This window comes from Trichoplax adhaerens, genomic scaffold (genome assembly GCF_000150275.1).
Source record: "Trichoplax adhaerens TRIADscaffold_4 genomic scaffold, whole genome shotgun sequence".
Classification (NCBI taxonomy): domain Eukaryota; kingdom Metazoa; phylum Placozoa; class Uniplacotomia; order Trichoplacea; family Trichoplacidae; genus Trichoplax; species Trichoplax adhaerens.
The window spans coordinates 3,092,170-3,106,877 of record NW_002060946.1 but is presented as its reverse complement, the minus strand read 5'-3'; the positions used below and the strand labels follow the sequence as shown (position 1 = coordinate 3,106,877).

At 32.9% G+C, this 14,708-nt stretch overlaps 3 protein-coding genes across 3 annotated transcripts; all 3 read right to left on the bottom strand.

Moving 5' to 3' along the window:
- Positions 1–6,403: 6,403 nt before the first annotated feature.
- Positions 6,404–6,619, bottom strand: TRIADDRAFT_7658 (uncharacterized protein; the record flags this gene model as incomplete). Its single annotated transcript, XM_002111420.1, has 1 exon — positions 6,404–6,619. A coding segment is annotated over one exon (216 nt), but the record flags the coding sequence as incomplete, so codon positions are not given.
- A 3,348-nt stretch (positions 6,620–9,967) lies between these two features.
- Positions 9,968–10,787, bottom strand: TRIADDRAFT_23613 (uncharacterized protein; the record flags this gene model as incomplete). The annotated part of the gene is made up of 4 exons (XM_002111419.1): positions 9,968–10,061; positions 10,186–10,231; positions 10,373–10,432; positions 10,682–10,787. The coding sequence occupies 4 exons, from the start codon at positions 10,785–10,787 to the stop codon at positions 9,968–9,970; spliced, it is 306 nt and encodes a 101-aa protein (XP_002111455.1).
- A 1,392-nt stretch (positions 10,788–12,179) lies between these two features.
- TRIADDRAFT_55498 (uncharacterized protein) lies at positions 12,180–14,493 on the bottom strand (the record flags this gene model as incomplete). Its single annotated transcript, XM_002111418.1, has 3 exons — positions 12,180–12,214; positions 13,351–13,398; positions 14,268–14,493. The coding sequence occupies 3 exons, from the start codon at positions 14,491–14,493 to the stop codon at positions 12,180–12,182; spliced, it is 309 nt and encodes a 102-aa protein (XP_002111454.1).
- Between the last annotated feature and the right edge of the window lie 215 nt (positions 14,494–14,708).

Sequence of the window (14,708 nt, the reverse complement as noted above, 5' to 3'; positions counted from 1 at the left end):
TACTAAACACATATTTACATTTAATGTCAAACACTTGATATTCAAATTTAGAATATATGCCATTTTTTTTAATATTAAGCAAGTATCATTTATACTAAGTTTATATAAAGCATCCAATCTTAATTAGAAAATAAAGTGTTTCAGTTTAATTTTTCTCAAGGTTCCATTGCAAATATGTCATCGTTCTCCATAAGTTAGAAATAGTCTTTATTCGAATTCACTCTTACTTAAACTTATGGGACCGTTTAATTTAATATGGTAATGTATTCGAGCTTGACTAGAAGTACACAATATTTACGCGTAGTTTAAGTTTTTCTAGCCTATGGCATGAATATCTCAAATCCTTAAACATTAAATTAACAAAGAGCGATTCAATTTGCAAATCTTATTTTGGGGAAGTCACGCTAAAGTCATTTTTATGTGCACATTCACAAGCTCTATAGAGTAACAAAACAAGGAGATTATCAGTAATATGTCACGTTATTGATAAATCATTGATATTAATTCTTCTTTTCAAACTTATAGAGTTTGCCTGTCTCCACTATACTGGTCTTGATTATAGCGCTAAATAAAATATAATTGATTGAAAAATAGAATGCTCTCTCCTATGCGTTAATGGATACCAAAAAATAGGTAGAGTAAAGAATATGTTAACATTTATGACTAACAAATAAACCTCGAAATGAAGCATCTCGTACTGCCATAGGCCTTTGAATTGTTAGGGATAGGAATGCTTTCGTACTCAAGAATAATGTGAGATAAGTTGATGATATCGACAACCTCCAGTGGTTTGTAATTAGTAAGTAAATAAAAGTAAAGTAGTTTTTATTGCTGAAGTTGAGTTACTTATTGCTGTATTGATATATTAGCTACTGTATGACGTAACACAATCTTCTTTCATAAACTAGTACTGATTAAGGAAATTGGTAAATAAAATTGTACTGGCAACACTATTTCAGGCTATAGTAACAATATTTACGATAGTAGAATAAACCATATAGTAGCTATTTAAACATAGGGGAAAAGAAGTAAATAGTTATTCTTAAACTGCTAATTAGATTGCTTTTATGATCATTGCTCTAATTTGAACTTTGAAATTAAACTAATAAAATATGTCGTCATCGATACTTGAAAGCCAAAAACAGTAATTAATTTAACAACGAGTGATAGTGAAGGCAAAGAATAGTTTTAAAGTACTCAATACGAATATATAGTTGCATAATCCAAAATTTTGACGCTTTTCCACGCATGAATGGTACTGTAATATCATTCACCAAAATTATATTCCAACTTTACTCTATCATAAGTAACTATTATGCTACTGATTTTTTATAGTCTATTCTAAGTTTAACTACAAACAATTTTACTGTGTTGACTGTTTTAAGAGCTCTATAAAAATAAGTACGAAAATGGCGGAGTAGCTAAACTTGAATAAAAAATTTGTAAAAATTCGTAAATTTAATTGAGATTAATTTAATTACCAACTGCTTTATAAAAAAGTATTGCAATCAAAATTTTAAGCTAGTAGAGGAACTAAACTGTACGAGTAATATAGTAAAAGCAGATAATTTAAAAAATGTCTAGTATTGACAAGTTGGTCCTTACTGTTTATCTATACCCTTTTTATTTATATCCTTTTTATCCCTGCATTGTATTGAAATAAATTGAAATGGACTTCAAATGAAGGCCTTAATAATAGGTGCATTATCATATAATATTAGATTGATAAATTAAACAGAATTGGCGCTAACTGAGATTAGCATTGATAGTATGATTGCAACATAAGACAGTATTTTAGTATTTTATGCAGCTTGAATATATTCAGTTTATAATGTCGACTTCTTGACAGCTTATTATTAAAATCCTAATGTTACACATAATAAATACGGAGTAATCTTAAACCTTGTTCTAGTCAATTTAAAAATGTAGAATATATGATATTAAACGAGTACGGCAATATGATCTGATTTGATATGAGTATAGAAGTAAATGGCTAACATATCTATAATCAAAAAATTAAGTCATTTGCTATAGTTGATCAGCTTACCGTCTGTCGAAGTGCTTTATACTCGGCTGATTGACTGAGATTTTGATGATACATTAAATTAATATTTTTAGCAACTGATCATTCTGACTATATCAAATTGACTATTAAGTTATTATTTAACTGCTTTGATCGGTTGAGATAGCAAAACAGTTCGCTATCTATTTTTAATTTCGTTATTGATGACAGATCTAAATTCATAACTACCGTACATATTAAAGGTACCTACGTGATTTATATCGAGAATCTTTGCGCTAGGCAAATCATATATTGTTAAAGCATCAAATTTTAATGTCTTCTCATAGATTTAAACGAGTTAATCCAGCAAAAATGGAATAAAGCAATTATAAGTTGCAGTAGTTCATCAGACCTGAAAACTGCTTCACTCTAGTTTTATACCAACACCAGCGTATAGAATAGTATACTTAGTAATCGATTTAATCTATGAATCTGTATGTTATCAGAGAATAATCAATTTCAGATATTGATATAAGTATTTTACACAGTCTTCAAGAGATATTAAGGCCTGAGTGAAGTTACAAGTTGCATACTGAATTTTAAATAACTGTTTATATTTTCAGCTGACTCGAAATGCAGAAATATTTAATGGACAATTTCCTATCTTCGTAGACTAGTTCATTTTTTTAGTTAAAAATTTTTTAGAGTACGGCGCCATTATACAATGATTGAAGTAAAGTCAATGTTTAATCACTAATTCTAATTATTTCTTTCGAGAAATCTAATCAATTATTAGTTTGGTGATAATTATAGACTTTGACGATAATTACTTTGTGATCTATTATAGATACTTTCAGTCATCTTTAGTATGGAAAATAAGAATAATTATTAAGTTAATAGAACATCTGGCTATAATCGTTGACTGGCATTTCATTAATGGTGATGTAAAAGGTTTCAATTGTAACTGTTAAAGTATAATAATATCTTTAAGAATTGATGCATACTACTATGTACTGAGAATGTAGAAGCTATTGTAGGTAATAAGTTAACCATTCGCTAGCAGAAATTATATTTATTAAGCCTTCGTCTTCGAAACCAGAATCAGAGTGTAATAATTTCAGCTAATTGTAGTAGTACAGTAAGTGGCTAATAGGATGAGACGTCGCACTCGTACTGTTTCTAGTATAAGACTGGGATCCTCCAGTTAAGGCCTGTTACAACTTCCAAATTTTGTAACAAGTACTAGATCTGCACTCAGCAAGGAGACCCAGTAATTAAGTTGAAGAACTAACTTTATTTTTAAAATGAAGAGTTTATATACTTTCTTTATTGTGACCTTTGATCTACTGACGTAGATCACAAGATCATCACTAACAGAAAGGTTTCCCTAGTTTAGACATTACAAATAGACTATCATGCCAAGTATGGCAACATGAGAATACATATATAGATAACCTTAATATAGTACCATAACTACATCTATATACGCCTGACGTGATAACATCGTGATATTTAACCATATATAGAAAGAAGATAACATACTAATTATGTAACTATTACAGAACGTGACAAGGCCATATCTGATAACCAAAAATTTGGGGTTACCTAGATGAACCAATAGTAATAACAGGAGTCTATTACTCGGTCATTACACGGAGACTTGTACTATTAATATGTATAATTGCGCTACATATTTCAATTGTTATTAAATGAGAACACGTTGACAGCAACAATTTTTGAATCTGTATAGAACGAAATGAATTTTTTAATTGTTATTTAAATATATCTTCGCTATAGGTTATTTCATACAATCAAGACAGATGTAACATACGCATACAATATAAATAATTATTTTTAAATAATATCATATAATACCATTGCAGTTAATATTGTAATTACTGGTTACTCATCAAAGCCCATGCATCGAATAAAATGTTGATATTAAATGTACTTTAATGGTATCCGGGCCAACAACGAGATAAAAGCAATGGTTTATGGCTAAGAACTCAAGGAAGCCAAGTTTGATTATAATACAATTCAATATATTCATTTACGGTAATCAAAATAGTATATAAATAAATTACCGTAAATAGACTAACATTGGATAATTTGAATAATATGCTTCGATCGAGTATGTTTTTCTATAAATCTAAATTACCACTATAAAATGCATAATAATAATCTTATTTATATGATCATAAAATCCATTCCTGGAACAAATTACTAATTACGTAATATATGTGTGTTTTAATATAGGTATTAACCTTATACAAAAATATCTATCAATTCGTATCATAGTTTTTCCATCACATCTTTTCCTCAATTTATATCACTTGTGCATTTTCGTTTATAAATACTAATACGGTTTAAATACGATAATCAACTAGACCGTAATCATATCTATATCTTCATAGTAATCGTCTTCAAAATTCATTTCTTGAAGGCTACTTTCTAGGTTCTTAGATGAATTTATATCTTTACCATGACCCATGATATTGGATCCAGCTATTCTTACATCATCACTACGTTTTCTTTCACCTTGGAGTTCCATTCGATTAGACTTATAATCTTGCTGTGCATTACCATGGTTATCATGTTTTCCCCTAATTAGACCATAAATTAGGGTTGAATTTTAAGCCATTAAAAAATCGTTGTCATGTTAGATAAATACCATAACTATATCAGTGTTGTTATGTGAATATATCACTAGGATGTAATGGCATCAATGATGCAGACAGAAATAATCTATTTCATTGCAATGAGAAAATATATTAATTTTATTTCCTAACCAACCGATATAATTTCGAATCGAACGACTTCTTCGTTAGCTCGTTCGGTTGATGACGTCTAGTAGATTCTTCTTTCCTCCATTTTTCATCACTCAGTCCAAGTTGGAACTATAATAAAGTGTATTCTGAAGTTAGAACTAAGCAATACAGTATCAAAGTTATCTTAATTATGCCACTACAAGTAGGCGTAAGTGTGTATTGATTACTCAATCAACTACCAATATTACATATTTTTATAAAGGCCTTTTAACGTACATTTAAATCATTCACTCGCGATGGTATCCATTCATCGTGGTGTATTTGCTGTTTTACTATTGGCTAAATTTTGTTGCGAAGAATTAGCTAAAATCTACAAAGAGACTGATATGCATATTATATGAACCACATAGGTATTGTAGAACCACTATCGCATAATTAATTTCATTATTTTTGTACCTCATTCGACCTATTTACAGACGGTTTCAATACCTTCCTATCAGGATTTGCAGATAATCCGACAGATTGATTAACATTTCCATTGAGTTGCAATTGGAAGGTCTATATTATAAATATCAGTTAAGTTACTGCTAAATCATGACTAAATTCAATTAATATCTTGTAAGACTTTGTAAGAAACGTCTTTCCGATAGAATTTTGTATCATTTTTAATAAGTACCTCTATTTTTTCTAAGAGCGACTTATTTTCTTGCAGAAGAGACATCTTTTCAGTTTCCAAACGTTTTATTATGATAGAATCCGAATGACTATCTACTTTTAATTTGTTTAACTGATGAAATATTTAAAAATTCGAAAGTTAACTTAGAATATAAGATTACATTCAATCATCAACCTTAAAGCAAGGAAAACTATTAAATTAGACAATTACGAACTTCAGCCGTTGTTTCTTTTAACTTTGTTTCGATAGCTAACGCAGTCAATTGTGCATCTTCCAAATCTTTAACGTACTTATCAATTTGATCCTTTCTATTCATTTTATATTCCTTCAGCTGCAACACAATAGTGTATTTACAGATGACTTAATAATGTAATATTTAAATTAACACTAGAAATTATTTATATTAGAATTGCTATTACTAGCAGTAATTTTTGAAGACGTTACTATTTCGATATCATTTAAATGGTGATAAATCAACATTTTTACCTCTCTTTTACATTCATCACATTCTTGCTCAAGTTCAGCTATTTTTTTTTTAAGAGTCTCCGTGTCATTATTTGATGGTTCATTTCTATTTCTTTGAAAGGTGTGTCAGACAGAATGTATTGATGGTAAATTTTCTATGGACTAATTCAAGGTAGTAGTAATTAGCATTAAATACTTACGTATTTGAAGTAGCTAATTTGGCCTGTAAATTCTTAATAGTACGCATCGCGTTTTCAAGTTCGCTTTTTAATTGCTGATTTTCCTAGCCGTATGAAAAATTTTAGAAGTAGCCATTATTAGATTGCAGTATTTTAGCAGGCAAACTGCATTGCTGAGGTCTAATCTAATTAATGCTAAAATATTCACATATGAATCAATAATTCTTGTCGGTACTACCTGAACCTTTTGATCAATAGTATTTATTCCTTCAGTTGGTAATCCATCCGGAGAGGCTATTATTTGGGATAAAGCTTTATCTTGAGATGAAGTCATTTGCGTTAGGCATCGGTCATGTTCTGCCTTTAATCTAGAGTAGTCTCTTCTAGCAGCTTCAAGCTTATTTCGAAGAGCTTTAACTTGCTCTCGCGCTCTATCACGCTCTGCCTTTGCTTTACCCCATTTTTCTCGCCAATCCGTGCTAGCGTCATTCCACCATTTCATTGTCAATTCCATTTGCTGAGCTCTAGATGGTACAGTCTTTTGCCTATTATTTCTTGCGTTATCTCCGCTATTTTCGATTGTAGTTTTGCTTTGCTCATCTTGAAAAGTAGCGAGATGATTAGCCATTGACCCTAAGCTGCTATCCTCAGAATGGCGATCAACAACATAGTCTGGTGGTTGGAACTTGTTTTGAACCGGTGTAACAATATTGTCTCGCATCTCGCTTTGCTTATAATAATTGTCAGCTCGTTTTGCCTTAGTATTTGAGTTTACGTTCTCAGTCATTTTCTTATCCAGGTTTCACGACTGTCAATTTCTTCTCCACCAAAATTAATTTTACATTATTGAACGGACAGTTTAATAAGGTTGATACTGTGATTCAGCGACATGGACAATACCAGACAAGAATAAATGGTACAGAATCCATTAACATTGAACTAGTGCCCCAAATTTGCGTCTTAGACCAGATATCTGATTTATTTGAATACAGAACAGTTAAAAACGAATAGGTTAGTTGACTCGCCAGCGAATAACCAAGGCATTGCTTCAAGTTTCTATTATACGCGTACACGTTGGCATTAGACCGGCATGACGCCAGTTCGATTTTTGCTTGTACTGTATGTACTTGTGGACTAGCTTATTACAGCTTACAATATCGTTATTGTCTAGTTTACATGTATAGTTTAAATAACATTTATATTTAATCATTTCAAGCGGACAGTAACTTGGTTGATTTATTTGCACTGTATTATTAGCTTTTGATGATAGTGAAAAAGCAATCATGATATCAGTCAACAATCATTCTATCGCAGTACTTTGTGTCCTTTCTTAATCATCAACCGAATGAAATTGATCCAAAGAGAACTCATGTGTAATCATGAAATGAAGCTACTAGTCATAATGCCGCTCTTGATACTTCAAAAAATGTGACTAAAACGGCATGAACGCAAGTCAGTACATAAAGAGTATTCGATCCTCTACCTGATTCAATTCAATTTATTGCATGAGAAGTCTGTTATTAAAATACTTTAAGCAACAATAATAAATCAATTCAACCTCCAATACCAGTACTGTCACCATTTAAATGAGAAACTTAATAACACTTCAGGGATTTACTTTAAGCAACAATAATAAATACAATTCAACCTCTAATACAAATACTGTTACCATTTCAATGAGAAACTTAATAACACTTCAGGGATGTACGGTATCGCTACTCTCTGCTATCATCAAGAAATTCATACTTTCCTACCTGTAAATTGTCGAAATAGTCATGCTTGGTGAGGAAGAGTTTCTCCGAAAAGCTATCAATCGTGTCTAGACTTACAGTACAGTATTGTAGGTTTTCCATTCTAGTGTACTGTACTGTAAACTACAGTACACTGCACTGTACAGACGACCACATTGTACTGTACAATAAAGTCTCAAGGCCTGGACTTGCAGATTTACGAGGTACAAGATCTAGATGACCAATATTGTCCATGTCTCTACTGCAGTAGTTCTTATTATCGTGGGGCTAGAGCCGCAGAAATAGAGAGCAGTAAATCTCTCATCAAATAAGAGTAGGCACAGTTTTTTCAAGACCATTCTGAGTTTTACTGAGTACATACAAACTATACTGTACTGCACTATACCTATAGAAGGCTGATATGCGTTATTTAAGGTATTTTACCGATACTGATGCTGATTACAAGGTATCAGCTATGCTGATACTGCACTGAAGATAGGTTTAATATCAGTAGATTCAAATTTTTTGGATAGTGTCTTACCGATACTGATATTACTGATATCAGTATCAGTATCATGAATACAGCAGGTTCATTCCATTTAGTGCAGTCTACATTGGACTTGAAAAAAGTAGTCCAAATGTGGTATACAGTTACTATAAAACGTAGATACTGTTCTGCGAACATTTTCAACTCCCAACCAGGCGTAAAGCCGGGTTTCCAGTTAGAGCAAGTTAACTATCTACTCACTATACATGCATGCAATCGCCGACATAATCCAGCACCTTTCTATTCAGTTCATATTCAATGCTTAAAGGTGAGAATCTTCTTACAACTTCCTAACTAATCTTTAGACAACATTTTGCTAGACAATATCCTTTTATTTGGAAATTTAGACAGGGAAAAAATATAAAATACTTCATTTTAACGGCCTTCATTCTTTCCTGACCTGGAGTGACCAATTTTGGTAATACGTATGATAAGCTGTATATCCATTTATAGACTATTCTTATTTATTTATAGAGGTGGTTTGTGGACAGTCGCAGCCAGGATAGTAATCGAGTAGTAAGCTAGTCCGAGTTATTGCGCTGTACAGTACAAACACTATAGACGTTAAATTATTATACAATAACGGTAAAATATCTATACTTAAATCGTGAAATATTTAATAGACGCATATCGTATATTATATATATATATATATACATGCATATGTATATTCATTTATAACATGTACTCAGTACTGTATTTCATACCGTACTCTAAATACTGCGTTTTTAGTATTACAGCTATAACATCATACATATCATAAAATTCGAAAGTCAATCATGCTGATTACATTCTTATAGATACAGTTATACACTATTATAATCATCTGAAAGTTATTTGTAAGAGTTCACAAAAGAATCTGTTTGGTTAAAAAAACTTACAGTACAACATCTAGACTATAGGAGTACAGCAATTAATCCATTATATCGTCCAATTGCATTCACTACAGCTAGCTTTAGCAAGATCGAAAGAAAGTTAACACTGGACGGCTCACAAAACCACTATAACATTACATCGTACAGCTAGTTAGTATAACTCAAGCCCCAGTTGAAACATGCAGCGAAATATCGCAACAGATCTAATGTACATTGTCAGTATGTAACACTATTTAAGGCAATAATTCGACAAATTCGTAAACTTTGGTTATGAATACCGAAGATAAACTTGAACTGTACGAACATATATAATCATTTCTTAATAGTTAAAGCAAAACACTCTTAAAAAGAAGTTCAGAATATCAAACAGAGACCTATGGATACAATACATTTGATACAGATTCGTAAGATCATTTATGCTATCTTCATGATAACACATAAATACTTCTTGAGCTCTGCATGACGTCAATTCCTAGAAAAGAATAGATCGTTGAAGTTAAGTAGCGGTCATCTTCCATCTAATCAAAACGAAACTATGCTAGAGCATGTCATAAGAAATGTACCGTGATTCGAAGTGATGTAAGACTACAGTAAGTAGTATATTAATCTTAACAGTTTTCACATGCTAAATGGAACTATCATAAATGCATAGTATTGACTGATGCTGTTGATAACGTTATGCAATTTCCTACCTCATATTACGCAAGGGCATTACTACTAATGCGTTAATTCATATTCAGGTTTTCCTGATAATCCTCATATTTAAAGTCCGGATGTTCAGGACAAACACGATTTACTTCAAACCATTTATCAATACACCTAAAAGTATACGATAATATATTAAAGATAGTCGAGTAATGCTGATACTAATTTTCAGTATTTTGATATACTACTATCCAATATGCGTTCTATATCTTATGCCATTCAATTTAAATGTGCTTACGCTTTATGATACACGCAAAGGCAAGGCAGTCTAGCAATTACTTCACCTAGCAAGGTATTGCATTATATAAAATTATTTTGTCAAAATAATGGCAAAGCAACATAATATAAGTTAGTCCTGAGAAAGAAACTCAGAGCTTTATTACGATAAGGAACATATGAAACATCTATTTTATTTTATTTTGTACCCGCTACTAATTCTTCGAAACATATTACACATTCACCGCTATCTGATTGAAGTCTATCCTCTGCAATGAAAATCGTAAATTCATACGGTTAGCTGTAATTCCAAGTAATCGACATCAATTACACAATTTGAAGCTAAAATTATAGAAATGCAATATATCAACTGGATGATCTTTCTAAACAGCATGAAAACTGTAGAATAAATTTATCAGAATAAACTTCAATCAGTTAGTTCTGGCGTGACCAAGTTTCAGTTTTAGTATAATACTGTAGTGTGTCTCTTTAAACAACTAATCAAACTCTTATCTTACCATTATACGTAAGTCGAGGTTTTGAAAGACAATTCGCCAAATGCTCCTGCATGTCGTCTCGATTTAACTTTTTTGAACAGATCGGACATTTAACTACAAATAACATGGCAAGCATCTCATCAGTAAGTCATTGCAAGTTTCGAACTACATTCCATACTGTTGCTGGTGTATAATATCGCCGTACTATGTATAATTGTTCAGTACAATACAATATAAGACGTCATCGAGCACCAACAGAGATTTATAATAGGATTAAATGATGGCAAATTTACAGCATTTTTCTCAAAATTCTAAACTGCACATCATCCTAAAAACATCAACCTGTATTCATGGTAGGCACACTTCCAGATTGTGTATTTCTATATACAGAAATAATATCACTGAAACAAAGGCATCTGAAATTGATGGCTAGTCATATATCTGCCGATGGCCACATGCTTGGCAGGTATTCAGCTATGTACTGTATATTCGTAAATGATTTCGTTCTCTTCGACAGTCAGTGCAGTGCCCAAAGTGGAAAAAAAATGCAGTACTTTATTCTACGCCGTAAACTGTGATCTTTGACACTCACTAACGCTCTGGATCAGCCAGCCAGGCTTGCTTGCCTGTCATTATCATACCGTATATTGTTTACTGATTCATTGATGCAAGTTCAATATGGACTACTCGAAATTTACTGATTATTTCCAGTAGTGCATGGTACAGCATAGTCAATATCGCTGCATTGTACAGACATTTACGGTTAACTGCTACTGTACAGTACATATGCTTTTATCAAACTACTGTACATGCAGTAAGGTACTTTATTACTATTTTTTTTACTTTATTCTACACTGTAAGTTGTGATCTTTGACACTCACTAACGCTCTGGATCAGCCAGCTAGGCTTGCTTGCCTGTCATTATTATTGTACAGTATATTGTTTTATTGATTCATTGATGCAAGTACAGTATGGACTACTCGAAATTTATTGGTTATTTCGAGTAGTGAGTGCATGGTACAGCCTAGTCAACTCAGGTCAATATCGCTGCATTGTACTGTACAAGATATTTACGCCTAACTGCTACTGTACACTGTACAGTATAGTAGATATGCTTTTATCAAACTGCTGTACATGCAGTGAGGTACTTTATTATTATTATTTTATTTTATTCTACACTGTAAACTGTGATCTTTGACACTCACTAATGCTCTGGATTAGCCAGCCAGGCTTATTTGCCTGTCATTATCGTACTGTATATTGTTTTACTGATTCATCGATGCAAGTACAGTATGGACTACTCGAAATTTACTGGTTATTTCGAGTAGTGAGTGCATGGTACAGCCTAGTCAACACAGGTCAATATCGCTGCATTGTACAGACATTTACGGCTAACTGCTACTGTACACTGTACAGTATAGTAGATATGCTTTTATCAAACTGCTGTACATGCAGTGAGGTACTTTATTATTATTATTTTATTTTATTCTACACTGTAAACTGTGGTCTTTGACACTCACTAACGCTCTGGATTAGCCAGCCAGGCTTGTTTGCCTGTCATTATCGTACAGTATATTGTTTTACTGACTCATTGATGCAAGTACAGTATGGACTACTCGAAATTTACTGGTCATTTCGAGTAGTCCGTGGCACAGTCTAGTTAATACAAGTCAATATCGCTGCATTGTACACATTTATGGCTAACTGCTACAGTACTGTATAGTAGATATGCTTTTATCAAACTACTGCACATGCAATAAGGTACTTTATTATTATTATTATTATTACTTTGGGGGATGATGGGATTAACATCAATCAACATGGACTTGATGTGGCATAAGCTTTGGGAAGGCTACAAATGTACTGTACACTGTATGGAGTTTGTCTTCCAGTACAGTAGACACTAGCGGTTTTTCTTTTTTTACCTTTTCGTCTACAGTACATTATATGATGACTCACCGTAACCTTTCAACAATGATTTTCTTTGTTTACAAACTACCATGCTGCAAGGTGCAAGCACTGAACACTAATGTACTGTACTGTACTTGCAGAAGTGTCCTGTGCTCCACCAGTCTCCATACAATATAATCGAGCAGAAACATAACAACATCATATTGTACTGTAATGTAGCTAGCCTACAGTATGTATATTACAGTACAACATTATACTGTACGAATATTTACAGGACAGCCACAGCATAGCTTAGAAACAAAGTGCAAAGTCAACCCCCACTGGCAGATTGAATACTATAATACTGTACAAGTACCCCTATCGACGCGCTATCGATTGCAGAAGATATTCAAAAGCGCAATATTACTACAGAGGTACTATTAAATACTACGACGATGGACATGGATAGAAAGCGTTTAAGAGCTCAATAGACTTTGATTCCATATTTTTATGTGCCATCAATCCTTGAGACAATATGTCACTGAATTGTAGATCAATTGAAATGTACAGTATGCGCTTTAAGAGTCTTGTGTATAAATTCATTGTTAAAATGGCAAAAGCAACGACGACAATCTTGTGACTACAGTATAGCACGGTTACCCCGTACCGTACCGATAGCAGTGTCAAAGTATGCAGTAGTAGGCATCAGTTAAGAAAGGAATTCATTATAGAATACGGCAAATCAAAATACTGATTGTGACATGATACAGTATAGCAATACTATAGGACCGGCGACATACCTGATAAATGGACTAATGAATAGAATCGCGATGGCAAGGAGTACGCGCCTGTAACATTCAATGAAAACGCAAACTAAACACAAAATCAAACATCATAAAATGAAGAAAATATGTCGCAGAATAGAGTAACTAAAAAAATCAATAGTATCTAAAGACAGCAAGGTATAAACTCCATCCAACGACAAAACATTAGCCATCAGGAGGTTGTCAAGTAGACTTTTTCCAATCCGAGTGCATTGGTGTAGTGCACTGTACCATGACTGTACAGTACATTATACATTTTGACGATGCAATAAAAACGTAAATGGATAACATGTACACTACTTGTTCACTACAATATAAATATGCATTATTTGATGTATCATGCGTCCAAATCAACGATAGTAGGTACTGTACATATGTCGTCGGAACTTCTTGTGATAGACGAAGTGATGTTGAATATAGGATATTTATGTCCAATATGGAACCGTTAGTGAAGATATTTTCGATCAACATCGATTAATGATTTGACATTGGAAAATAACGTCAAGAAAAAGTGAATCTACAACGACGATGATGAATTCGACTGGTGTACAGTACAACAACATACTGTCCTGCGTGAAATATAGCGAAAGAAGTAAGTGTTGGGAAAGTCAACACCGTAATGAACCAACTACAGCACAGATGTACCGTATGAATTACTACTAAAGATACACTATTCCCTTCGACATATCAAAAGAGAAAAATGATGGTGATATCCATTTTCTGTATGATTAAAATCAATCAATACAGTATTAGAGTACTGTACTATTAAGACGTTCACAACCTGCTATGGCTACTGACAATATACGGTACAGTAGAGAAAGAAAATGTTAACTAAAAATACAGTGTATTTATAGCATTTCCTTAATGTACAATGATCAAAGATAGCCGTTTACCATTAAAAAATTCATTGGGTGATGAATCGGAAGGCAAGGAAGAAGTGCCCTCGTTGTAAGCGTTTGCTCCATTTGACACATCTACAGCGCGGGTACGCAGACGAGAGTCGCGTCGACTTCCATTCATGCGATTCATACCAGCCGCCGTGGCAAGATTGCCTTGATTCGCATCGACGGTGAATCCAGGCCTCGAGTTTGTATTATTGTTGGATAACTTGGCTCCCATGTTTATATTAATTAACGAATTGTACACACTGAAGAATAACCAACAACACAGCTCTTCTTCTTATCCAGAATATAAAAATGAGAACTACCGATAAAAGTAAATGTTCTAAAAACTGACTTTAATGTGTTGCCTAGATACTAGAGAGAGAGAACTATTTCATTCGAAAAGTGAAGGAAAAGTGATCATTGCTCTCGGTCATCATGGTGCTCTCACTC